Below are 27,989 nucleotides of genomic sequence, written 5' to 3' on the forward strand. Positions count from 1 at the left end.
GTCTCTATTTTAAAAAACACACTGTCTTTGGCAGGAGAAAGACCAGACTCAGAGAAACCAGAGCCAGGGACGTCCAAACCAGCAAGAAGACACCAGTGCTCCTACTGTGGAAAGGGTTGTAACTGGTTAGGGGACCTGAAACAGCATGAGAGAATACACACTGGGGAGAAGCCTTACCACTGCTCGCAGTGTGGAAAGTGTTTCAGCCGGTCAGGGGGTCTGAAAAAACACAAAAGAATACACACAGGGGAGAAGCCTTACCACTGCTCGCAGTGTGGCAAGTGTTTTAACCAGTCAGGGGACCTGAAACAACATGAGAGAATACACACAGGGCAGAAGCCTTACCACTGCTCCCAATGTGGAAAGTTTTTCACCTGGTCAGGGAATCTGAAACAACACAAGAGAATACACACAGGGGAGAAGCCTTACCACTGCTCTCAGTGTGGCAAGTGTTTCAACCTGTCAGGGGATCTGAAACAACATGAGAGAATACACACTGGGGAGAAGCCTTATCGCTGCTCCATGTGTGGAAAGTGTTTCAACCAGTCAGGACACCTGAAAACCCATGAGCTAATACACACAGGGGAGAATTCTTACCACTGCTCCCAGTGTGGAAAGTGTTTCAAACGGTCAGTTGATCTAAAAAAACACGAAAGAATACACACAGGAGAGAAGCCTTACCACTGCTCCCAGTGTGGAAAGGGTTGTTACCGGTTATGGGACCTGAAACAACACGAGAGAATACACACGGGGGAGAAGCCATACCACTGCTCCCAGTGTGGAAGGTGTTTCAGTCTGTCAGGACACCTGAAAGCTCATGAGCTAATACACACGGGAGAGAAGCCTTACCACTGCTCCCAGTGTGGCAAGTGTTTCAACAGGTCAGGGGAGCTGAAAAGTCACGAGAGAATACACACAGGGGAAAAGCCTTACCACTGCTCCCAGTGTGGAAAGTGTTTTAACAAGTTGGGGGGCCTGAAACAACATGAGAGAATACACACGGGGGAGAAGCCTTACCACTGCTCCCAGTGTGGAAAGTTTTTCTGCTGGTCAGGGAATCTTAAAAGACATGAGAGAATACACACAGGGGAGATGCATTACCACTCCTCCCAGGGTGCAAAACTTTTGCCCATTTAGGAAGCCTGAAAGAACACGAGACAGAGGAGAAGGCTTACCACTGCCCGCATTGTGGAAAGAGTTTTAACCAGAAAAACAACCTAAAACAACCTGATCCAACACGAGAAAATACACAGAGGGGAGATTACCACTCCTGAATCCACACAGGAGAGAGAAATGACTTCTCTTAGCATGTATATTGATATTTCACATCTCATTGACTCACAACTCATCAGAGAACATACACAGTGCTCCCATTGTCTTATATTGTTGACTGATAATGTGTTGACCTGTTTTTACCATATGAAATTGCTTCTTCCAATTATTGAGTAACATGTACCTGTTAAGAAACTGACTGTTAGAACTGTTAAGGTTCCATGGATTGATGAGGAATTTAAAAAACTGTATGTTTGAAAGAGATGTGGCAAAATGAGTAGCGAATAAGTCTGGCTGCACATCTGGCTGGCTTATGTACGGCAAATTGAGAAATTATGTGACCAAACTCAACAAAAATAATAAACTTTATTAGGAAGCCAATATCAATTATATGAAGAATTATGAAAAAAAAAACGTAGCTCTTAGCAACCTGTTGGAAAAAATTGTGTTTGAACAAATACAATGCTATATTTCTGTAAACAAATGAACAACAGACTTTCAGCATGCTTACAGAGAAGGGCACTCAACATGTACTGCACTAACACAAATGACTGATGATTGGTTGAGAGAAATTGATAACAAGAAGATTGTGGGAGATTGTGGTTAGATTTCAGTGCAGCCTTTGATATTATTGACCATAACCTGTTGTTTAAGAATGTGTGTGCTATGGCTTTTCAACCTCTGCCATAATGTGGATTCAGAGCTATCTATCTAATAGAACTCAGAGGGTTTTTAATGGAAGCTTCTCTAATGTCAAACATATGAAGTGTGATGTACCGCAGGACAGCTCTCTAGGCCCTCTACTCTTTTCTATTTTTACCAATGGCCTGCCACTGGCATTAAACAAAGCATGTGTGTCCATGTATGCTGATGATTCAACTATATAAGCTACCAGCAACCACAGCTAATGAAGTCACTAAAACCATTAACAAATAGTTGCAGTCTGTTTTGGAATGCGTGGCCAGTAATAATCTGGTCCTGAACCTCTCTAAAACTAAGATCATTGTATTTGGTACAAATCATTCCTTAAGTTCTAGACCTCAGCTGAATCTGGTAATGAATTGTGTAGCTGTTGAACAAGTTGAGGAGACTAAATTACTTGGCATTACCTTAGATTATAAACTGTCATGGTCAAAACATATAGATTCAATGGTTGTAAAGCTGGGGAGAGGTCTAGCCATAATAAAGAGATGCTCTGCTTTTTTGACACTACTCTCCACAAAGCAAGTTCTGCAGGCTCTAGTTTTGTCTAATCTTGATTATTGTCCAGTCGTGTGGTCCAGTGCTGCAAGGAAAGACCTAGTAAAGCTGCAGCTGGCCCAGAACAGAACGGCTGTCATGCCCTGGCCATAGAGAAGCTTTCATTCTCTATTTTGGTTAGGCCAGGGTGTGACTAGGGTGGGCATTCTATGTTCCTTTTTCTGTGTTTTTGTATTTCTTTGTTTTGGCCGAGTGTGGTTCCCAATCGGAGGCAGCTGTCTATCGTTGTCTCTAATTGGGAATCATATTTAGGCAGCCTTTTTCCACCTGTGTTTTTGGGGTATTTGTTTTCTGTATAGTTGATTTGCCTTACAGAACTGTTTGTTCTTCTCTTTATTATTTTGTTGGAATGTTTTTTGATTAAATAAAAATCATGAACACTTACCACGCTGCGCTTTGGTCCATGCCTTCCGACGAGAAATATCTTAAATATTACAATGACCCTTTCAAAGACAAACATCCCCCGGACCTCCCCCTATAACTATTTTTAAAAGGGTAAAATGATCTGTTTTCTATAGCATTAAGGTCAGGGTGTTGTGATGCCCACTCCAATACCTTGACTTTGTTGTCCTTAAGCCATTTTGCCACAACTTTGGAAGTATGCTTGGCGTCATTGTCCATTTGGAAGACCCATTTGCGACCAAGCTTTAACTTCCTGACTGATGTCTTGAGATGTTGCTTCAATATATCCACATAATTTTCCATCCTCATGATGCCATATATTTTGTGAAGTGCAACCAGTCCCTCCTGCAGCAAACCACCCCCACAACACAATGCTGTCACCCCCGTGCTTCACTGTTGGGATGGTGTTCTCCGGCTTGCAAGCCACCCCCCTTTTTCCTCCAAACGGTCATTATGGACAAACCGTTCTATATTTGTTTCATCAGAATAGAGGACTTTTCTACAAAAGTACAATCTTTGTCCCCATGTGCAGTTGCAAACCGTAGTCTGCCTTTTTTTATGGGGGTTTTGGAGCAGTGGCTTCTTCCTTACTGAGCGGCCTTTCAGGTTATGTTGATATATGACTCGTTTTACTGTGGCTATAGATACTTTTGTACCTGTTTCCTCCAGCATCTTCACAAGGTCCTTTGCTGTTGTTCTGGGATTGATTTGCACTTTTCGCACCAAAGCACGTTCATCTCTAGGCGACAGAACAAATCAAATCAAATACACATGGTTAGCAGATGTTAATGCGAGTGTAGCGAAATGCTTGTGCTTCTAGTTCCGACAATGCAGTAATAACCAACAAGTAATCTAGCTAACAATTCCAAAACTACTACCTTATAGACACAAGTGTAAGGGGATATGTACATAAAGATATGAGTGAGTGATGGTACAGAGCGGCATAGGCAAGATACATGAGATGAGTATGTAAACAAAGTGGCATAGTTAAAGTGGCTAGTGATACATGTATTACATAAAGATGCAGTAGATGATATAGAGTACAGTATATACATATACACGTCTTCTTCCTGAGCGGTATGACGGCTGCGTGGTCCCATGGTGTGTATACTTGCATACTATTATTTGTACAGATGAACGTGGTACCTTCAGGCATTTGGAAATTGCTCCCAAGGATGAACCAGACTTGTGGAGGTCTATATTCCTTCATCGGAGGTCTTGGCTGATTTCTTTTGATTTTCCAATTATGTCAAGCAAAGAGGCATTGAGTTTGAAGGTAGGCCTTGAAATACATCCACGGGTACAACTCCAATTGACTCAAATGTCAATTAGAATAATCAGAAGCTTCTAAAGCCATGACAATTTTCTGGAATTTTCCAAGCTGTTTATTAAAAGGCACAGTCAACTTAGTGCATGTAAACTTCTGACCCACTGGAATGGTGATACAGTAATTATAAGTGAAATAATCTGTCTAAACAATTGTTGGAAAAATTACTTGTGTCATTCACAAAGTAGAAGTCCTAACTGACTTGCCAAAACTATAGTTTGTTAACCTCTTGTGCAGGGGGCAGTATTTTCACCTCCGGATGAAAAGCGTGCCCAAATTAATAACCTCTTAGAGCTACCCCCTACTTTGTGCAATTGCCGCCTGAAGATATACCCTAATCTAACGGCCTGTAGCTCAGGCCCAGAGGCAAGGATATGCATATTCTTGGTACCATTTGAAAAAAAAAACACTGAAGTTTGTGTAAATGTGAATTGAATGTAGGAGAATATAACACAAATCTGGTAGAAGAAAATACAAGGAAATAAACAGACGTTTTTCTGTTATTTTAATGTTGTCGCATCTTTAAAATAAACAAGAACAGCCAAACATTCAGTTATGATACTGGGGCTAATTTCAAATAAGAACATAAGTAGGCAACAGTATTTGACCAAAGTTTCAGACAGATACCTCTAGGAATGACTGAGGCACATGCCATTGGGCATGAAGTCACCCAGGTGTCCCTCACAAGTTTCCCAAATGTACCGAATTGGAACATCGATGCAAATAACTATATACAAAAATACCCCCAAAAATATATTGGAAAAATTGAAGAAAAAAATTTAAAATACCAAAATTTTAAATGAATAATTACATTTTTTTTTAAATAACAAGGGTAACTATTTACACGTTCAATGTTCAATAATGTGAAGACCCTCTACACAATATTGCGCTGCTGATGCCATAGCCCATAGCAGTCTCTTTCTGCTGTGAAGCAGAGGGTCACTGAACAGGTGGTGCAGCCGACAGAGGATTTCTTTTTGCAAAGAGCACAACGAAGCCTCCTTACTAAGCCCCTTTTGCACTCATTCCTGCCTGCAATAAGGAATTTAAGCATGTGCACACCACTGGTTGAAGGAGCAGAAGGGACAGAGGTTCCCTTCCTCCGCTTCTTTGTCACCGGCTCCACACCTCTTGATGGCCGGGCGGGGGTAGGTGTGGTGCCGGAGACAGCAGGGGTCCGGCTGGATGGACCAGCTTCAGTGGGGGATTTGCACCTTGGCAGTATGGGCTCCCAATCAGAATCGCTGGGACTGTGAAATAAAGACAAAACAGACACAGATTATATATAGAGTAAGTAAACATCCACTAAGGTGAGGTGTTGTATTTTATCTAAACATGGAATGGACATGTAAAAATATATGTAATATATACAGACACACAGATACACCCACAATGTAGAGCAATGCTTACTTTATACTTATGTGTACTTTATATTTCATGTCATATTTTATATCTGGCAAAAAATATAAAAATATCTGAAACAACTCAAATGAATAATATTTAATATGATTCATTTCAAACAACGTTACTCACCAATCCAACACAGAATCTTCTCCATTTAGAGTCAAAAGAATAGTCACTGTCTGGTCTGACTCATCTTGTAGTAATTCACTGTCACTATCTCTATCAATCTCATCAATGATATCGTGTAGATCTGTATACTTTGTCTTCGATTTTAAAGATTTACTTGCCATAATTCTTCTCTGAAATGCTGCACGTAACCAGCGTGGCCTCGTAGAGTTTTCAATGGCGAATGGTTGTGTCTATACGCTTGAGTTTCCCACAAACAATAGTCTTCCTGGATAGAACCATCACATGTTGTCGTTTACCTGAGCTCATTGGCTATCTACCCAGCTAGATTTCAAGACGATCAGTGGTCATTGGTCCAAAATACAGTCAATCAACGAAGAACCGATCACATCATTGGTGCGCAATTAGGTCATTGTTTGCCGTGTTCAAATCAGTTCCTTTTGGTCATTATGTCCCGGAAAAGAACCATGAAGTGTGGTTGTTTTACTAACAAACAGAGGAATGCAATGAAACCAAACATGACTCGATAAACGTCCGTTTAGATTGAGTAATTACATCGAACGTTACGTCCAAAGTTGAAGGACACTGAATTTACGACAAGCCGTTTACAAAATGTTTCCTGTTAGGCTATAAAAATGGATTATATCGAACAAAACGACACTATTGTTTTGTCGTGACCTTTAGTGTTGCCAAAAGAAGAAGATCTTCAAAAGGTAATTGATGAATTGTATTGCTATTTCTGATCAATAATCACATTTGCAGTAAAGCTTTTTGAATTCTGACATGGTGGCTAGATTAACCAGAGGTTTAGCTTTCATTTGGTGTATTGCACTTCTGATTTAATTGAAGTTAAATATTTATAATAATGACATTTCGGGCAATTTCTGTTGAAACGTTTCCCTAGAGGAACGCCTGTCCTAGACAGGTTTTTAAACTGTCTGCTACTCAGGTCCATAAGCTAGGGTATGCATATAATTAGTAGATTTGGGTAGAAAACTAAAGTTTCCAAAAATTAAAATAATGTCTGCGAGTATAACAGAATGGATATGGCAGGTGAAAACGAGGAAAATCCAACCAGGAAGGACTATTATTATGAAAGGCTGTTTTTCCATTGAAAGCCTATCCACCAAACAAAGACTTAAGACATAGCAGAGACACCCATAACCACATCAGCTGGTCTTATCAATGGATTAAAGTAAATGTTTTCCAGGCAAGGGGTCGCTGAGGTCCTGGTTACAGATAACGCTCCCCAGTTCTCTGCAAGCTCCTTTTCTGCTTTTGCCGCAGAATATGACTTCATACATGTGACCAGTAGCCCCTACCATGCGCAGAGTAATGGTGAGGCAGAGAGAGCTGTGAAAGCAGTCAAGGGACTGCTGAAAAAAGAACAAGGATCCATACAGGGCTCTGTTAGCTTACAGAGTTACACCACTGCATTATGGGCCGTCGCCTGCCGAGCTCCTGATGGGCAGGAGGCTGCGTTCCCCATTGCCTGTCTCGCCGGCTCAGCTTAAACCCCGATGGCCTAACAGGAAGGCCTTCGCTGAGAGGGACAAACGGCTGAAACAAACGCAAACTGGAGACTTTAAATTGGAGACACCGTGCTAAGGAGAGGCCAGAGCTGACCGAAGGTCAACGTGTGTGGATTACAAACTCAAAGACACCAGCAATAGTGCTGAGGAAAGCGGATGCCCCACGCTCCTATGTGGTGGACACAGGCTCAGAAGAGGTACGAAGGAACAAAACACACCTCAGAGCTCTTCCAGATCTACCAGCCACACAGACTGAGGCCACAGAAAATGCACAAAAAGAGGGTGAAGGAGAGAGAATGCTCAGAGCCAAAAGCGCACCCAGAAAGGGATGTGAAGCCACCAGTGGCTGAAAGACTATGTTACGTGGAGAAAACATACTGCTGGGGAACATACCCAGCAAAAAGAGACTGTACCTAAGTTAATGTTCATACTGTGTGATTGAATGCTTTCATACGGTTTCAGGATGGGAATTAGCATGTTAGAGAATAATACTGGTTTCCAAATTGCATTTCAGTTATGCTTCAGTGATTATGCATGTTGAGTTCTTGTTCATGGGAGAGGGGAAGATGTAGTAGGATGTCCCTTGGGGGTATCCGTACCTATGTAGGACATGCGAGGGTTAGGTTAATAAACAGGCTGGAGCTAGAACCTCGTTGTCGCGCGTCCTTATTTTAGATCATACTACAGTTTGACCTGTTTCTACAAACTTTTATTGTACTTTAAAAAAACTTTTTGTCTGGACTTTGTGCCCGCACCTTGTGCATTCGGATTACTGGACTAAACGTGCGAACAAAAAGGTTTTTTTTTGGTCATAAAGAGGGACATTATCGAACAAAACAAACATTTATCGTTTAACATGGAGACCTGGGAGTGACACCAGATGATCAGAGGTAAGTGATTAATTTTAATCGCTATTTCTGACTTTTGTGACACCTCTCCTTGGTTGGAAAATGGCTGTATGGTTCTGTGGCTAGGGGCTGACCTAACAATTGTTTGGTGTGCTTTCGCCGTAAAGCCTATTTGAAACAGGACAATATGGCTGGATTTACAACAAGTTTATATTTAAAATGGTGTATAATACTTGTATGTTTGAGGAATTTTAATTATGGGATTTCTGTTGTTTTTAATCTGGCGCCCTGCAATTTCACTGGCTGTTGTCGAGGTGGGACGCACTTGTACCAGAGAGGTTAACAAGAAATTTGTGGAGTGGTTGAAAAACGAGTTTTAAGGACTCCAAACTAAGTGTATGTAAACTTTGACTGTGTGTGTGTGTGTGTGTGTATATATAAATAAATATGCAACCATTTAAACAACTGCATTAGCATGAGAAGTAAAAACTTGTTTTACTTACTCAAAACTCTGGTCACTCGCAGAGTCCTCATCCATTCCTTCTGTGTCACTCTGTTGGTCAATTTCTGCAATAATATCATCAAAATGATTATACTTGGACTGAGATTTAGCTTTTCCACTCTTAGTAACCATGTTTAACTTTTTCAGACTTGAGAAGTCTGTAGAAGAGAACGAACTGCTGTGAAACGTAAACTACCGTGCATCTGGTTTCCTTTCACCAGAGAATGAACTCTGTTGTGCACAGCTCTAGCATGATGGCTGTTTGTCCTACAAACGGCGTTCACATACTGCTGGAAATCCCAGCTCATTGGCTATCTAGCGAGGTTTCAAAACGATAGGTGGTCATTGGTCCAAGACCCTTCATGGGCTAATTCAGGTCTTGTATAGCCAATACGTAATGTAGAATTATGAAACATGTTTGGTTGCCTTCTAGAGTGTCTGAGGATTGCACAGAAACCCAACTTGACCGTGTTAAGCTATGTTTGATTGCTAACAAAATTTGATTTCATAAAATTGTTTTGTTGCAAGTTGAAAGAGTCGGAATTCATGCAGAATGCTGTTTACAAAACGGATCGTGTTAGGATATACATGTCCTTTTGTCAATTAGAATAACATTACATTTATCATAAATACAGTGTAGACATTGCGAATGTTGTAGCGGAAAATGGCAGATTATCTACATAGAGGCCCATTATGATCTATACAGAGGCCTATTATTATCTATACAGAGGCCCATTATTATCTATACAGAGGCCCATTATTATCTATACAGAGGCCCATTATTATCTATACAGAGGCCCACTATTATCTACAGAGGCCCATTATTATCTACACAGAGGCCCATTATTATCTACATAGAGGCCCATTATTATCTACATAGAGGCCCATTATTATCTACATAGAGGTCCATTATTATCAACCATCAGTCCTGTGTTCCAATGGCACGTTGTGTTAGCTAATCCAAGTTTTATCATTTTAAAATGCGAATTGAACATTAGAAAACGCTTTTGCAATTATGTTAGCACAGCTGAAAACTGTTGTTCTGATTAAAGAAGCAATAAAACTGGCCTCCTGTAGACCAGTTGAGTATCTGGAGCATCAGCATTTGTGGCTTTGATTGTCAATGTTATTTTAATGGACCAAAAAAATATATTTTCTTTCAAAAACAAGGACATTTCTAAGTGACCCCAAACTTTTCAACGGTAGTGTATATATAGAAATACATGTTTAAAATTTGCACCAATTGATTGGTGAAAAGAACAGGTGGCTAAAGTCAAACAAGATTTGTATTAGTCGGGGACAGCCCCACTGGTAAAAGATACTAGTCCATCTTCATGTCAACTAACAGAACTCTGCTGGTTGTCCTGGTAACAGATACCAGTGGGAAGATCTATTATATTTGTTAAAACTAAACTACAGCACTTACTTTGATGAGTCAAATCTGATCCTTTCATCTCTTCTCCTCCTCTCACAGTTCCACTCAGCCCTGTTGTTTTCCTGCAGTCCACCAGCAGCACAGACAACCTCTTCATACCCAGCAGTAAGGTGCTACCGGGAGAGGTACGACACGGGGACTCCGGGAGGGAGGAGGGGCTAGCGTTGTCCTGGTAACCATAAAGAGGGGACACAGACGCATATCATTATGGAAGCTGATGTCACTGTTGAAAAAGTGCTTTACAGAAGCCCAGACCAGACCCTGAGAGCAAGCTGTATGTTAGACCAGACCAAGCTGTACCATCTGGTGTTCTGATCTGGAGAGACTCTTCTCTACTTCGTCAGCATCAGGATGTTGTTGAGGCTCCCCAGAGGATCCACAATAGTCATGTCTGTCTCCTGCGTGAATGAGAACATCAAAAATATGGTAAACTTATCTACTTCTATTGCAATCACAGAGTCTTACAGGAGGAATGAATACATATCTAAAAGGGGACTAAATTAGCCACTTTAATTGTGTTTTTTATATTGTTTGTGATCAGTGGTGTAAAGTACTTCAGTAAAAATACTTTAAAGTACTATTTAAGTAGCTTTCTGGGGAATCTGTACTTTACTATTTTTGACTAATTGTACTTTTACTTCACTACGTACATAAAGAAAATGTACTTTTTACTCCATACATTTCCCTGACACCCAAAAGTACTCATTACATTTCAAAGGCTTAGCAGGACAGGAAAATGGTCCAATTCACTCACTAATCAAGAGAACATCCCTGGTAATCATTACTGGCTCTGATCTGGCGGACTCACTAAACACACGTTTCAATTGTATATTGTCAGAGAGTTGGAGTGTGTCCCTGGCTATCCGTCAATAAAATAAAAACAAACAAGAAAATGGCACCATCTGGTTTGCTTAATATAAGGAATTTGAAATGATTTATATACTTTTGATAGTTCAGTATATTTTAACTTTTACTCAAGTAGTATTTTACTGGGTGACTCACTTTTACTTGGCTACTTTTCCCACCACTGTGATGCAAATGTAAAAGGGCCGTTCCACAAAATGGGTGCATTTTGCGTCCACTTGATATTTTAAGTAGAAATGCACTGTATATTATATTTTAAAACCCGGCTATACTAGAATAAGTGCACTTTAATATAGACCACATAGAGAATTCAATAAATCCATTTTTGAAGTTCCAAAAATATATGTACCGATGGCAGATTGCCCCTTAATAAACAATTCCTACAGTACTGAACAACATATTCAAGTGTAGAACTTCAGGATAATGCCCCTTTAAAAACAACTGCATAGTTTGTGCCCGTTTTTAAGACAGTACTCACTGGTGGTAATCGGATCTTCAGTCTCATTTTTCACTCCCAAAACGTCTTCCTCTTTTATTGAGATATCCTCCTCTTTTACTCCAAAAGGGTCTTCCTCCTCTTTCAATTTTACGGCATCTTCCTCCTTTTTGATTCTGAAAGCTTCTACCTCTTTTTCCACTTTGACAACCTCGTTCCCATATTCCTCTTTCACTGTAATATCATCCTCTTGTTTCAATGTGATAGCCTCCTTATTCATTCTTCAAGCTTCTTTGCCTCCTTTCACCAGTTTCTTTCTCCGTCTAGATTAGTGAGTTTATGCTCCGGGAGATTAGCCTAATGCAGTATCAATGTAACACATTTGATAATTTAACAAGCAAATTACGTTTAAATGAACCAGTAGATATGTAAACCGAATTATGTTTAAAACACTAAGAGTAATATACGCAAGATTGGTCTAAAGAGCTCCAATGTGCACAGCGTGGTTAAATCAGAAGCCTTTTGTCGCCGTTGAAGAAGCCTCCTGTCCCGTCCACTAGATTATACGTCACGTAGGAAGCATCACCTGAAAAATTCATATCGCCATCTGCTGACTGGAGTGGGTAACGCAGACTAGAAAATATGAACTACAATGTTCAGTCTGGCAAGCAATGTCATAAGAAGTAATTTAAAAATAACCAGATGTTATGTTCTTACTTCTTACAGCCAATACTTTCCTCCAGGATTGGCCTGCCTATTAGGCAGGATTAGGTATGTATATAGACAATTTTTTTTTCTACTGTGTTATTGACTTGTTAATTGTTTACTCCATGTGTAACTCTGTGTTGTCTGTTCACACTGCTATGCTTAATCTTGGCCAGGTCGCAGTTGTAAATGAAAACTTGTTCTCAACTAGCCTACCTGGTTAAATAAAAGGTGACAGATAGAATAGGGTGGCATACGCTGAGCTAAATTGACCAAGGCTCATCGCGAACAACACATAACACTTCCTATGGTGGCATATGGGCTATTTAGGCGAGTGTTGGTGTCTCCCATCTCCACAGAGGAACTCTATATCTCTGTCAGAGTGACCATCAGGTTCTCGGTAACCTCCCAGACCAAGGCCCTTCTCCCCTGATTGCGCAGTTTGGCCAGGCGGCCTGCTCTAGGAAGAGCCTTGGTGGTTCCAAACTTTTCCTTTTAAGAACGATGGTAGCCACTGTGTTCTTTGGGAACTTCAATGCGGCATATTTTTTGTTGTTGTCTCCCTTCCCCATATCTGTGCCGGCGCTCTACGGACAATTCTTTCCACTTCATGGCTTGGTTTTTGCTCTGACTTGCACTGTAAACTGTGGGACCTTATATAGACAGGTGTGTGCCTTTCCAAATCATGTCCAATCAATTGAATTTACCACAGGTGGACTCCAATCAAGTTGTAGATACATCTCAAGGATGATCAATGGAAACAAGATGCACCTGAGCTCAATTTCGATTCTCATAGCAAAGGGTCTGAATACTTATGTAAATAAGTTATTTCTGTTTAAAAAATATATACATTTGTAATACTTTCTAAAGGCACTGTATGTATAAACATATATTTTCCTTTGTTTTCCACTAACCCTGTCACCCCTTCCCTGATTGGAGGAAACTAATGCACAACAACTTTCAGGCTTCTATGTCCAGCTTATACATACTATGTACATTTTACAGACAATGTGTTATACAATAGTTATATTTAGTTTGTTTTTAATCCTATCCTTCAGTTACCCTAAAACTCTCCCATCTATCTCTGAAGACCAGCCAGTCCTATCCTTCAGTTACCCTAAACCTCTCCCATCTATCTCTGAAGACCAGCCAGTCCTATCCTTCAGTTACCCTAAACCTCTCCCATCTATCTCTGAAGACCAGCCAGTCCTATCCTTCAGTTACCCTAAATCTCTCCCATCGATCTCTGAAGACCATCCAGTCCCATCCTTCAGTTACCCTAAACCTCTCCCATCTATCTCTGAAGACCATCCAGTCCTATCCTTCAGTTACCCTAAACCTCTCTCATCTATCTCTGAAGACCACCCCGTTTGATTTCTATTTGCCATATATTTTTAACTGTGCTGTTTCACAAAAGTTCTTGACCTTTATATTCTCATAGTTTCTGCAGATAGTAAATTAAAAATAAACATGTTTGCTAAATGTATTATTATATTATTGATCAATTTACTATAATTTTTCAAATCCCCCAGTAGTGCTGTCTGCAGAGTTAGCTCCAGGTAAATGTTGCCATTCCTTCACCTGCGACCAAAAACAAGCCACATATGGACAGTACCAAAACAAATTATCTAAAATGATCAAATGATTCTGTCTCTTCGTAGCTAAATCTGCAGAGGTTCATAATTTTCTTTAACCAATTTTGGTCTTTAATTATTATTACTTTTTTTCACCTTTATTTAACAAGGTAGGCAAGTTCTCATTTACAATTGCGACCTGTCCAAGATAAAGCAAAGCAGTTCCACACATACAACAACACAGAGTTACACATGGAGTAAAACAAACATACAGTCAATAATACAGGAGAAGAATAAGTCTATATACAATGTGAGCAAATGAGGTGAGATAAGGAAGGTAAAGGCAAAAAAGGCCATGGTGGCGAAGTAAATACAATATAGCAAGTAAACAATTGGAATGGTAGATTTGCAGTGGAATAATGTGCAAAGTAGAAATAGAAATAATGGGGGTTTTATTATTATTATTATTTTTATCAATTAGTAACCAGAATGTTCTGTCTTTTCTGGTGGATTAATCTGAAATTGCAACCAACTTCCTATGGCTTTCATTGTGCATCTGTAAAACTGTGTGAGGGTTTTAGGTGACAAGCCTGATGTTGAAGAGGCTCTGTTGCACCTTCTTCACCACAGTGTGTTCTTGGGGTCATTTCATTGTGCATCTGTAAAACTGTGTGAGGGTTTTAGGTGCCTCCTGATGTTGAAGAGGCTCTGTTGCACCTTCTTCACCACAGTGTGTTCTTGGGGTCCTTTAATGCTGCAGAAGTGTTTTGGTACCCTTCCCAAGAAGTAATCCTGTCTCGAAGTTCTACGGACAATTCCTTCGACCTCATGGCTTGGTTTTTGCTCTGACAGTCTCATAGCAAGGGGTCTGAATAATTACTGTTATGTAAATAAGGTATTTCTGTTTTTTATCTTTTAATAAAATAGCTTGGGTGGGCTTGGGCCCCTCTCTCAGTTTCCTGGCCATGGACCCAAAATATCGATGTTTGTTCCCCGAGCCACTTAGTTATCACTTTTGCCTTATGGCAAGGTGCTCCATCATGCTAGAAAAGGCATTGTTCGTCACCAAACTGTTCCTGGATGGTTGGGAGATGTTGCTCTTGGAGGATGTGTTGGTACCATTCTTTATTCATGGCTGTGTTCTTAGGCAAAACTGTGAGTGAGCCCACTCCCTTGGCTGAGAAGCAACTCACACATGAATGGTCTCAGGATGCTTTACTGTTGGCATGACACAAGACTGATGGTAGCACTCACCTTGTCTTCTCCGGACAAGCTTTTTTCCGGATGCCCCAAACAATCGGAAAGAGGATTCATCAGAGAAAATGACTTTATCCCAGTTCTCAGTAGTCCAATCCCTGTACCTTTTGCAGAATATCAGTCTGTCCCTCATGTTTTTCCTGGAGAGAAGTTTCTTCTTTGCTGCCCTTCTTGACACCAGGCCATCCTCCAAAAGTCTTTGCATCACTGTACGAGCAGATGCACTCACACCTACCTGCTGCCATTCCTGAGCAAGCTCTGTACTGGTGGTGCCCCGATCCCGCAGCTGAATCAACTTTAGGAGACGGTCCTGGCGCTTGCTGGACTTTCTTGGGCGCCCTGAAGCCTTCTTCACAACAATTGAACCACTCTCCTTGAAGTTCTTGATGATCCGATATATGGTTGTGTCACGACGCTGGCCTGGGGGTAGGTTTATGACAGTCATAAATACCCCCCCCCCCCCTTTTCCTCTCTCTACCCTACTGATGTGACATTTGTAAATCCCTTGGTTAACATAGAGATTCTGGGAACATCAGAATGTGGGGGGAAATGAACCATATTTTGGTAATCGGACCAGTTGAACATATGCGGTGGTACTTAATGAATATGATGTCAGTTCGATTGTTATCTGAGACATTCTCATCAATGATAGAATGACATAAACTCTACAGTGGAAAGTCTGCACATTGTAGTTATCGGATTCACATGGAATTGTTGTTCAACTTAAATGTTTGAATATAAAATTATTGGTGAAAAGATTAAATGTAATTTTAGCTTCCAAATGAGAGATTTGGGTTTTCATAAGGTTAGGGCTCTGCTCAATCAGTGGCCCGCCCCTGTGAAGAGACATGGGTTATAAAACTATGCAAACACACCCTTCTCCCTCCACTATATAAAGCCTTGACGAAAATGTAACCTCCTGTCTTGGAGACATTAGGATGACGATCCGATGTCAGAATGGTTCAGATATTAACTACAGAACGAAGCCAACCTCAGCGTGAGCTTTGGTTGCGAATGGTATGAACTTTTAACTCTCATTCACTACAGAAGTGATACCTCCTAGCCGTTGAGTTAGCAACAGCAGCTGCAAATGTGGGCTAGGAAAGAACAGACAGAGTATCCCGTCTACCACACAATGACGTTACTACAACGTTTCCCGTTCACCACCAGAGACACTCTTCAAAGGACTCTGTTGGGCAACACGGCTTTCCAGCTACCACCAACCTACTGAAGCGCAGCTCAGAGTAAATATTTATTGCATTTTCCTTTTCCAAATGGGTGATAATTTAGAATGCATAAGATACTGTATTTACAATAGCACAGCTTCTCCCTTTGTTCCTCAGACTTCCCGCTCTTCCATTCATTTTCACCCATTTTCTTTTGTGTAACCAGCTGTCATATCTGCTTTGTCCGCTAGGGACGTTTTCCTTTATGACATAATTTGTGATCAAGGTATGATTAATTATGTGTATATGTAATTCTGTGTGATTAGTTAGGTATTTAGTAAATAAATAAACCCAATGTTGTATTGCTGATTCAACTTGTTCACCAGGGTTCGTGAAGATAACCAAGAATTTACAACTTTCAGATGAGACTGAAATAAGGTGACGATTAATATTGACTGCTATTGATGTAAAATATTGCTAGGTCTTTAAGAGTTTATTCGAAAGATAACTGCTCTATAAATATTATTTTGTGGTGCCCCGACTCTCTAGTTAATTACATTTACATGATTAGCTCAATCAGGTAATACTATTACAGAGAAAGGATTTTATAGAATAGCATGTTATATCACTTAATCCGGCATAGTCAAAGACACAACAGTTGATTTAGTTTCAATCTTACTGGCAGCTATATCCTTGCCTGTGAAGCCCTTTTTGTGCAAAGTAATGATGACGGCACGTGTTTCCTTGCAGGTAACCATGTTTGACAGAGGAAGAACAATGATTCCAAGCACCACCCTCCTTTTGAAGCTTCCATTCTGTTATTCGAACTCAATCAGCATGACAGAGTGATCTCCAGCCTTGTCCTCGTCAACACACTGTGTTAACGAGAGAATCACTGACATGATGTCAGCTGGTCCTTTTGTGGCAGGGCTGAAATGCAGTGGAAATGGTTTTTGGGATTCAGTTCATTTGCATGGCAAAGAGGGACTTTGCAATTATTTGCAATTCATCTGAACACTCTTCTTAACATTCTGGAGTATATGCAAATAGCCATCATACAAACTGAGGCAGCAGACTTTGTGAAAATGTATATTTGTGTCATTCTCCAAACTTTTGGCCACAACTGTACAGTGTTGGTAGGCTACCTACACGATGAGATTATTATGGATAAGAGAGATATTATTTTATTTGTCAAATGACAACCAAGCATCGATCATCATGTCACCAGAATAAGACCATCAAAATGTATTGGAAAGGAGCATCAAGCTCATCACATGTAGTTTCACCACCCTGTGAAGTTCATAACTTATTTCATCTGTAGCCTAATAAACTGCATGGTTTCCCAAGTCATAGTGGGAGGACCAATCAACATTTCATCACATGACTCCAAGTTAACTTCGATATGATGGTTATTAAATAAATATTTGCGCATAAAGGAGTTTCCACCGCCATTTATCACCTATTCATTTTTACTGACACAAAAAGACCCCACCATGTAAAACAAACCAACAAATTGTCTGTCTTCATTTATAAAATTGTAAAAGCATATCCTGTTTCCATCAGCCTGGTCATTACTTTGGAAATGGTTGGATCAATATCCACCTTCATGATATGGATGAAGCCTGATTTGGAATGTCTGAGTAGTTCTATCTGATGTCATAATACACTCCTCTGATAATCAAGTGATATTTGGAATGTCTGAGCAGTTCTATCTGATGTCATAATACACCCCTCTGATTGTGATACATTTGCTCCATTGTTTCCATGTCAGTTGGTTTCCCACTCTGATGATTTATATCTGACAGAGGGTCTTGAAATAAATAGTATGGTCACATTTTACAGATTGTGGCTCGGTATGTTGATGTAAACTATTTATTGATAATGTATTTTCCTATTCAGATTATACATCTGCATAGACTCAAACAGTATTTTAAAGTTGATTAAAAATATATATAAATTGTACACTTCTATTTTCACAATTTGAATTATTATGAATCAAAAACTCCTATAGCAACAATACACTGCAGCTTTGACATCAAGAAGAGAACTGGCTGATGGGTGGTGGTGCTACTCTATAGGTAAGGCTGTCCAATACGAATGTTCATAATGAGGGAGAAATAAAGGTGGGCTCTCCTGTCAACATGGGACTCCTGCTGCAGGTAGGCTAGCGGTTAATGGTGTTGGGCCAGTAACTGAAAGATCCCTGGTTTGAATCCCAGAGAGGACTAGGTGAAAAATCTGTCAATGTGCCCTTGAGGGCAGCAGGAGCCTCTCAATTAGTCTCTTCTGAGGGAATGTGTTGTGTTGTGTTGTGCAATTGAAGTCCAGAAACAAAGGGAGAAGGTGATAAGAGGAGAGCACATAGATGCAAGAAGGAATACAACGTGTCTGTAATGAAAGTGAACTGTGTTTATGCATGATCAGGGGCGTATTCATTCAGCCGATTCTGTTGACAAACGTTTCTTAAACAGAACACAACCAGGATAAACATACGTGAATTTGTCCAATAGAACCTCTATTTCAGCTAGATGCAGGCGAGAGTGTGCAAGGCGATATTGAATGTGTCACTGTCTGTCACCTCAACATTTTCTCTCGACCTGTGTGAACCTACATTCTAAACTTTCATTCATAAGCTAGGTTGCTACCTCATGATGAGTATACAGGAAATGTTAGTATCATGTTGTAGCCTAAACCTACCACTGTTACATTGAACAAGGTGAATGGAATATGAATGACAGTCATCCAACATGCTGTAGTAGAAATAAGGCCATGCCCATGAAAAACAAAATGGTCCTCCCTCATCTTAAACGGCACTGACCGCCACGGTTTGGATGGTGGACCATTCTTGGTACACATGGGAACTGTTGAGCTGAAAAACCCAGCAGCGTTGCAGTTCTTGACACAAACCGGTGCGCCTGGCACCTACTACCATACCCCGTTCAAAGTAACTTAAATATTTTGTCTTCCCCATTTACCCTCTGAATGGCACACATGCACAGTCCATGTCTCATGTCTCACGGCTTAAAAATCCTTATTTAACCTGACTCCCCCCTTCATCTACACTGACTGAGGTGGATTTAACTAGTGACATCAGTAAGGGATCATAGCTTTAGCCTGGATTCACCTAGTCTTTCTAAGTCATGGAAGGAGCAGGTGTTCTTAATGTTTTGTCTACCCAGTGTAAAGCACTACAGATAATCAAGTGCTATTTGCATGTGATGCATTTGTTCTGTTGTTTACAGGATGATTTGTATCTTATAGAGCGTGGCTTTAAGGGAATAGTATGGTCACATGTAGATAAAAACGAATTGTGAAAATGAACAGAGCAAATGTGTATTAACACACTACCTATTCATAGAAGTATTTATTAATCATCTACATATTCATATTAAGCTTCTACGTCTGTGTACAGGAACTTATTATTTGTAAGACGCAAGAGAAAATGTATCAGTTTATTGTTAAATTATTAAGACGTTCTTTCCAATACAACATGCCGTAACTAGTTTCCAAACTGCGTTACCCACTCCAGCCAGCAGATGGCGATGTGCCACTTTCAGGTGATGCTTCTTGCGTGACGTGTAATGCACTGGACGGGACGCTTCTTCAGGAACAACAAAACGGCTTCTCTTTCAACCACCTCGGTAGCCTGCTAGACAACATAAAACTGAAAGATTGATTCTTTAGACCATGTTATTGTACATTAGCCAATCTCAGTGTTTTAAACGCATTTCTGTTGACTTATCATCTGATGACCTTTAACCTAATGTTCTTGTTCAATTTGAAAACGTGTTAAAGATTGATACTGAGGTTAGCACTAGGCTAGTCGCTAATGCTAACTAGCTAGCTAACATCCCTGACCATGAGTTCACTAAACTACTCCTCCCCTGCTAAAGAAGAGGTGGTCTGCTGGACGGAAAAAGAAGATCTGGGACTGAACATTGTCGTGGAAGATGAGGCTGTTACAGTGAAAGAAGAGGAGGCTGTTATAGTGAAAGAAGAGGAGGCTGTTATAGTGAAAGAAGAGGAGGCTGTTATAGTGAAAGAAAAGGAGGCTGTTACAGTGAAAGAAGAGGAGTGTGTTACAGTGAAAGAAGAGGAGGCTGTTACAGTGAAAGAAGAGGAGGCTGTTACAGTGAAAGAAGAGGAGGCTGTTACAGTGAAAGAAGAGGAGGCTGTTACAGTGAAAGAAGAGATAGAACCTTTTAGAGAGGAAGAGGATGCTATCTCAGTAAAGGTGAAGGAGGAAGACGTTTTGGGAGTGAAAGAGGAGGAGACAGAATATCAGATTAACACTAGTGAGTACTGTCTTAAACAGGGGCACAAACTATGCCGTTGTTTAACTAATGTGGGGTTTTTAAGGGCATTCTACTGAAGTTCTACACTTTAATAAGGTTCATACTCTATAAATTGTTAAATGTAAAATCTGCATTTGGTACATATATTTTGGGGACTTAGATTTAGATTTATTGAATTCTCCATGTGGTCTACATTAAAGTGCACCTCATCTAATGTAACAGTCTTTTAAAATTCAATATTGGTGCATATTTTCTACTTAAAAGATCAATGGGACGCAAAAGCCAACCAATTTGTGGAACGACCCTTTTACATTTGCATCACAAACAATATTCTCGGAAATCATGATGAAAGTGGCCATTTTAGGCCCTTTTAGACATATTAATGACTCTTGTAAGACCCTATGATTGCAATAGAAGATCATAAGTTTACAATCGGTTTCATGTTCTCGTCCACACAGGAGAGAGACATGACTATCCTGGATCCTCTGCGGAGTCTCAACAACATCCTGATGCTGACGAGGCAGAGAAGAGTCTCTCCAGATCAGAACACCAGATGGTACAGCTTGATCTGGTCTAGCATACAGCTTGCTCTATCGAGGGCTGGGCTGGGTTTCTGTAAAACACTTTATGGCAGCAGTGACATCAGCATCCATAATGATATGTGTCTGTGTCCCCTCTTTATGGTTACCAGGACAACGCTAACCCTTCCTCCCTCCCGGAGTCCCCGTGTCGTACCTCTCCCGGTAGCACCTTACTGCTGGGTATGAAGAGGTTGTCTGTGCTGCTGGTGGACTGCAGGAAAACAACGGGGCTGAGTGGAACTGTGGGAGGAGGAGAAGAGATGAAAGGATCAGATTTGACTCATCAAAGTAAGTGCTGTAGTGTAGTTTGAAAAAATACAATAGATCTGCCCACTGGTAACTGTTACCAGGACAACCAGCAGAGTTCTGTTAGTTGACAGGAAGATAGACTGGTGGATATGGATGTTATGAATATCATAACACTGAAAAACGATTCTGCCAATGAAAAGAGAGAAACCAATAGACCATATAAAACCTTGATGAAAGTTAGCTTTAGAGAGGAAGTTTCAAGATAATCTGATGTAAGGTTCATGTTTTACAAAAAACTTATCCTTAAAACATTATGGATATTACATTGCCTGTCCCAGTCAACCCCCCTATCTTTACAAGACTGTTGAACAGGCAAACTAAACTCTAGACACTGTTAATTAATGAACTAATACTGAGGAAAGCTGTGATCAGGCTTATAGGGAAGGACATTCAATAAACACAGCACTTAAAAATGACTGATTGGCTGAGAGAAATTGATGACATTAAAAATATTGTTGGGGCTGTTTTGTTAGACTTCAGTGCGGCTTTTGACATTATCGATCGTAGTCTGCTGCTGAAAAAAACGTATGGCTTTACACCCCCAGTTATGAAAACTTAGGACACTAAAGAGGCCTTTCTACTGAATCTGGAAACACCAAAAGAAAGATGCCCAGGGTCCCGTATGGCTTTACACCCCCTGCTATATTGTGGATAAAGTGTTAAATAAAAAAAAGCTAACCTTTATTTAACTAGGCAAGTCAGTTAAGAACAAATTCTTATTTTCAATGACGACCTAGGACTGCCTTGTTCAGGGGCAGAACGACAGAGTTTTACCTTGTCATCTCGGGGATAAGATCCAGCAACCTTTTGGTTACTGGCCTACCGCTCTAACCACTAGGCTACCTGCCGCCCCAGAGCTACCTGTCTAACAGAACACAGAGAATGTTATTTAATGGAAGCCTGTACAACACAATCAAGGTAGAATCAGGAATTCCCAGGGCAGCTGTTTGGCACCTACCTTTTTCAATCTTTACCAACGACATGCCAACGACATTTGAGTAAAGCCAGTGTGTGTCTGTATGCGGATGACTCAACACTGTACACGTCAGTTACCACGGAAACTGAAATGACAGCAACACTTCAGAATGGGTGGCAAGGAATAAGTTAGTCCTAAATATTTCAGATTACCTTAAATTACATGGCCTACTATGCATTATGGAGTCTTAAAGGAGGCCTGTACCATCTAATGATGAAACATTATGGAGTCTTAGAGGACTGTAGCATCTAATGATGAAACATTATGGAGTCAACATTCTGCTGAAAAGGCAGAGCGTGAAATTCAAAAATATTTTTTAGAGATATGTAACTTTCATACCTCCTTTTGTTAACACGTTTGGTAAACAAATCCAAACTCACGAGGCGCGGGCAAGTCCAGGCGAAAGTTCCGATGAAAAATTCAAAAAGATATATTACAATTCGTAAAAACATGTCAAACGATGTGTAGAATCTATCTTTAGGATGTTGTGAACATAAATCTTCAACAATGTTCCAACCAGAGAATCCTTTGTCTTTAGAATTGCAATGGAACGCAGGTCGCTCTCACGTGTAAGCGCGTGATCAGCTCATGCTACTCTGGCAGACCTCTGGTTGAAACAGCTCTCATTCCCCCCTCCTTCACAGTGGAAGCCTCAAACAACGTTCTAAAGACCGTTCTAATTTTTCTCTGTGTCCACCCTATCGACAACGGGGAAATATTACTGATGTGCTTTGTGTCTCTCTCCAATGTAAAACAATATCAAAATGGACATTCCTGCAGTCAGCATGCCAATTGCACGCTCCCTCTGAGACATCTGTGGCATTGTTGTGTGACAAAACTGCACATTTTAGAGTGCCCTTTTAATTTCCCCTGCACAAGGTGCACCTGTGTAATAATCAAGCTGTTCAATCAGCTTCTTGATATGCCGCACCTGTCAGGTGGATGAATTATCTTGGCAGAGAATACATGTTATTTGTTATATGTAAAAAATTCTGCAATCTTTTTTTCCCAGCTCATTAAACATCCAACACTTTACATGTTGCATTTATAATTTGTTTATTGCAGTTACTATCAGTTTTAGGAACATCTTTCCAAATTTTTCACCTTATTTTTTACTTTACAAAATATGACATCATTGATAATCAAAATGTTGAAAATCTGTGACCTTCTAAATAATAAATTGGGCCACTAAAACAGCAGGTGTCGAACCCTTTCAACAACGGGGAGATTTTACTGATGTGCTTTGTATCTGCGACGTAAAAACTAGTTTTGGACTTCCACTTAAAATTACTTATTTACTTATTTTATGTTTAAGGAAGTGTGTACAGTCGTGGCCAAAAGTTTTGAGAATGACACAAATGTTAATTTTCATAAAGTCTGCTGCCTCAGTTTGTATGATGGCAATTTGCATATACTCCAGAATGTTATGAAGAGTGATCTGATAAATTGCAAAGTCCCTCTTTGCCATGCAAATGAACTGTAAGCTTCAAAAGGAGGTGGTGCTTGGAATCATTGTTCTTCATTTGTCACCCACGGTTACCTGCAAGGAAACATGTGCCGTCATCATTGCTTTGCACAAAAAGGGCTTCACAGGCAAGGATATAGCTGCCAGTAAGATTGCACCTAAATCAACCATGTATCCGATCATCAAGAACTTCAAGGAGAGCGGTTCAATTGTTGTGAAGAAGGTTTCAGGGCACCCAAGAAAGTCCAGCAAGTGCCAGGACCGTCTCCTAAAGTTGATTCAGCTGCGGGATCGGGGCAGTACAGAGCTTGCTCAGGAATGGCAGCAGGAAAGTGTGAGTGCATCTGCACGCACAGTGAAGAGAAGACTTTTGGTGTCAAGAAGGGCCGCAAAGAAGCCACTTCTCTCCAGGAAAAACATTAGGGACAGACTGCTATTCTGTAAAAGTTACAGGGATTGGACTGCTGAGGACTGGGGTAAAGTCATTTTCTCTGATGAATCCCCTTTCCGATTGTTTGGGGCATCCGGAAAAAAGCTTGTCCGGAGAAGACAAGGCATGACACAGGACTGATGGTTGCGCTCACCAACAGTAAAGCATCCTTAGACCATTCACGTGTGGGGTTGCTTCTCAGCCAAGGGTGTAGGCTCACTCACCATGTTGCCTAAGAACACAGCCACGAATAAAGAATGGTACCAACACATCCTCCGAGAGCAACTTCTCCCAACCATCCAGGAACAGTTCGGTGACGAACAATGCCTTTTCCAGCAAGATGGAGCACCTTGCCATAAGGCATAAGTGATAACTAAGTGGCTCGGGTAACAAAACGTCAATATTTTGGGTCCATGGCCAGGAAACTCCCCAGACCTTAATCCCATTGAGAACTTGTGGTCAATCATCAAGAGGCGGGTGGACAAACAAAAACCCACAAATTCTGACAAACTACAATCATTGATTATGCAAGAATGGGCTGCCGTCAGTCAGGATGTGGCCCAGAAGTTAATTGACAGCATGCCAGGGCGGATTGCAGAGGTCTTGAAATAGAAGGGTCAACACTGCAAATATTGACACTGCATCAACTTCATGTCATTGTAAATAAAAGCCTTTGACACTTATGAAATGCTTGTAATTATACTTCATCATTCCATAGTAACATCTGACTAAAATATCTGAAGACACTGAAGCAGCAAACTTTGTGGAAAGTAATATTTTTCATTCTCAAAACTTTTGGCCACGACTGTCGGTCGAATTCTGTATCATACATCTATGAAAGTTATATAAACTGCTCAAAACAATAGAGGGAACACTGAAACAACACAATGTAACTCCAAGTCAATCACACTTCTGTGAAATCAAACTGTCCACTTAGGAAGCAACACTGATTGACAATAAATTTCACATGCTGTTGTGCAAATGGAATAGACAACAGGTGGAAATTATAGGCAATTAGCAAGACACCCCCAATAAAGGAGTGGTTCTGCAGGTGGGGACCACAGACCACTTCTCAGTTCCTATGCTTCCTGGTTGATGTTTTGGTCACTTTTGAATGCTGGTGGTGCTTTCACTCTAGTGGTAGCATGAGACGGAGTCTACAACCCACACAAGTGGCTCAGGTAGTGCAGCTCATCCAGGATGGGACATCAATGCGAGCTGTGGCAAGAAGGTTTGCTGTGTCTGTCAGCGTAGTGTCCAGAGCATGGAGGCGCTACCAGGAGACATGCCAGTACATCAGGAGACGTGGAGGAGGCCGTAGGAGGGCAACAACCCAGCAACAGGACCCCTACCTCCGCCTTTGTGCAAGGAGGAGCACTGCCAGAGCCCTGCAAAATGACCTCCAGCAGGCCACAAATTTTCGTGTGTCTGCTCAAACGGTCAGAAACAGACTCCATGAGGGTGGTATGAGGGCCCGACGTCCACAGGTGGGGGTTGTGCTTACAGCCCAACACCATGCAGGACGTTTGGCATTTGCCAAGATTGGCAAATTCACCACTGGCCCCCTGTGCTCTTCACAGATGAAAGCAGGTTCACACTGAGCACATGTGACAGACGTGACAGAGTCTGGAGACGCCGTGTGACGAGTGTGACTCCAAATCCAGACCTCCATGGGTTGATATTCCATTGATTTTTGTGTGATTTTGTTGTCAGCACATTCAACTATGTAAAGATCATTCAGATCTAGGATGTGTTATTTTAGTGTTCCCGTTATTTTTTTGAGCAGTGTATATTCATATTCAGAATGAATAAATAAGTAGTGTAAACATTATCAGTAATTACCAGGAAACTCTACATTTGTTTTAAAATCACACTAAGATTGTTAAAACTGGCCTTAGGTTATTGAGGGATCTGATTAGGATTTACCCTCGTAGCAAGGCCGTTTTATCATGTGGAGGTTTCATTTAGGTCTCTATTTTAAAAAACACACTGTCTTTGGCAGGAGAAAGACCAGACTCAGAGAAACCAGAGCCAGGGACGTCCAAACCAGCAAGAAGACACCAGTGCTCCTACTGTGGAAAGGGTTGTAACTGGTTAGGGGACCTGAAACAGCATGAGAGAATACACACTGGGGAGAAGCCTTACCACTGCTCGCAGTGTGGAAAGTGTTTCAGCCGGTCAGGGGGTCTGAAAAAACACAAAAGAATACACACAGGGGAGAAGCCTTACCACTGCTCGCAGTGTGGCAAGTGTTTTAACCAGTCAGGGGACCTGAAACAACATGAGAGAATACACACAGGGCAGAAGCCTTACCACTGCTCCCAATGTGGAAAGTTTTTCACCTGGTCAGGGAATCTGAAACAACACAAGAGAATACACACAGGGGAGAAGCCTTACCACTGCTCTCAGTGTGGCAAGTGTTTCAACCTGTCAGGGGATCTGAAACAACATGAGAGAATACACACTGGGGAGAAGCCTTATCGCTGCTCCATGTGTGGAAAGTGTTTCAACCAGTCAGGACACCTGAAAACCCATGAGCTAATACACACAGGGGAGAATTCTTACCACTGCTCCCAGTGTGGAAAGTGTTTCAAACGGTCAGTTGATCTAAAAAAACACGAAAGAATACACACAGGAGAGAAGCCTTACCACTGCTCCCAGTGTGGAAAGGGTTGTTACCGGTTATGGGACCTGAAACAACACGAGAGAATACACACGGGGGAGAAGCCATACCACTGCTCCCAGTGTGGAAGGTGTTTCAGTCTGTCAGGACACCTGAAAGCTCATGAGCTAATACACACGGGAGAGAAGCCTTACCACTGCTCCCAGTGTGGCAAGTGTTTCAACAGGTCAGGGGAGCTGAAAAGTCACGAGAGAATACACACAGGGGAAAAGCCTTACCACTGCTCCCAGTGTGGAAAGTGTTTTAACAAGTTGGGGGGCCTGAAACAACATGAGAGAATACACACGGGGGAGAAGCCTTACCACTGCTCCCAGTGTGGAAAGTTTTTCTGCTGGTCAGGGAATCTTAAAAGACATGAGAGAATACACACAGGGGAGATGCATTACCACTCCTCCCAGGGTGCAAAACTTTTGCCCATTTAGGAAGCCTGAAAGAACACGAGACAGAGGAGAAGGCTTACCACTGCCCGCATTGTGGAAAGAGTTTTAACCAGAAAAACAACCTAAAACAACCTGATCCAACACGAGAAAATACACAGAGGGGAGATTACCACTCCTGAATCCACACAGGAGAGAGAAATGACTTCTCTTAGCATGTATATTGATATTTCACATCTCATTGACTCACAACTCATCAGAGAACATACACAGTGCTCCCATTGTCTTATATTGTTGACTGATAATGTGTTGACCTGTTTTTACCATATGAAATTGCTTCTTCCAATTATTGAGTAACATGTACCTGTTAAGAAACTGACTGTTAGAACTGTTAAGGTTCCATGGATTGATGAGGAATTTAAAAAACTGTATGTTTGAAAGAGATGTGGCAAAATGAGTAGCGAATAAGTCTGGCTGCACATCTGGCTGGCTTATGTACGGCAAATTGAGAAATTATGTGACCAAACTCAACAAAAATAATAAACTTTATTAGGAAGCCAATATCAATTATATGAAGAATTATGAAAAAAAAAAACGTAGCTCTTAGCAACCTGTTGGAAAAAATTGTGTTTGAACAAATACAATGCTATATTTCTGTAAACAAATGAACAACAGACTTTCAGCATGCTTACAGAGAAGGGCACTCAACATGTACTGCACTAACACAAATGACTGATGATTGGTTGAGAGAAATTGATAACAA

At 41.0% G+C, this 27,989-nt stretch overlaps 2 protein-coding genes across 2 annotated transcripts; one reads left to right on the forward strand and one right to left on the reverse strand.

Annotated features, from left to right (window-relative positions):
* On the forward strand, nucleotides 1–27,787 carry LOC118947703 (zinc finger protein 271-like; the record flags this gene model as incomplete). The annotated part of the gene is made up of 3 exons (XM_036972701.1): nucleotides 1–1,134; nucleotides 21,223–21,274; nucleotides 26,169–27,787. Coding segments are annotated over 3 exons (2,289 nt in total), but the record flags the coding sequence as incomplete, so codon positions are not given.
* Nucleotides 4,750–11,932, reverse strand: LOC118947707. The gene is made up of 5 exons (XM_036972706.1): nucleotides 11,451–11,932; nucleotides 10,409–10,506; nucleotides 10,100–10,277; nucleotides 8,675–8,738; nucleotides 4,750–5,511 (listed from the first exon to the last, which is right to left on the reverse strand). The coding sequence occupies exons 1-5, from the start codon at nucleotides 11,686–11,688 to the stop codon at nucleotides 5,136–5,138; spliced, it is 954 nt and encodes a 317-aa protein (XP_036828601.1). The 5' UTR covers nucleotides 11,689–11,932; the 3' UTR covers nucleotides 4,750–5,135.
* Nucleotides 27,788–27,989: the final 202 nt, after the last annotated feature.

This window comes from Oncorhynchus mykiss, unplaced genomic scaffold, assembly GCF_013265735.2.
Source record: "Oncorhynchus mykiss isolate Arlee unplaced genomic scaffold, USDA_OmykA_1.1 un_scaffold_190, whole genome shotgun sequence".
Taxonomy (NCBI): domain Eukaryota; kingdom Metazoa; phylum Chordata; class Actinopteri; order Salmoniformes; family Salmonidae; genus Oncorhynchus; species Oncorhynchus mykiss.

Excerpts from the sequence above, each read along its gene's own strand:
- LOC118947707 (XM_036972706.1), bottom strand. The coding sequence starts at position 11,688 with ATGAATAAGGAGGCTATCACATTGAAACAAGAGGATGATATTACAGTG. Across the intron at positions 10,507-11,450 it reads TGAAGATCCGATTACCACCA|GAGACAGACATGACTATTGT; the intron begins GTGAGTACTGTC and ends TCATTCACGCAG. Across the intron at positions 8,739-10,099 it reads ATCAGATTTGACTCATCAAA|AAATTGACCAACAGAGTGAC; the intron begins GTAAGTGCTGTA and ends ATATTATTGCAG.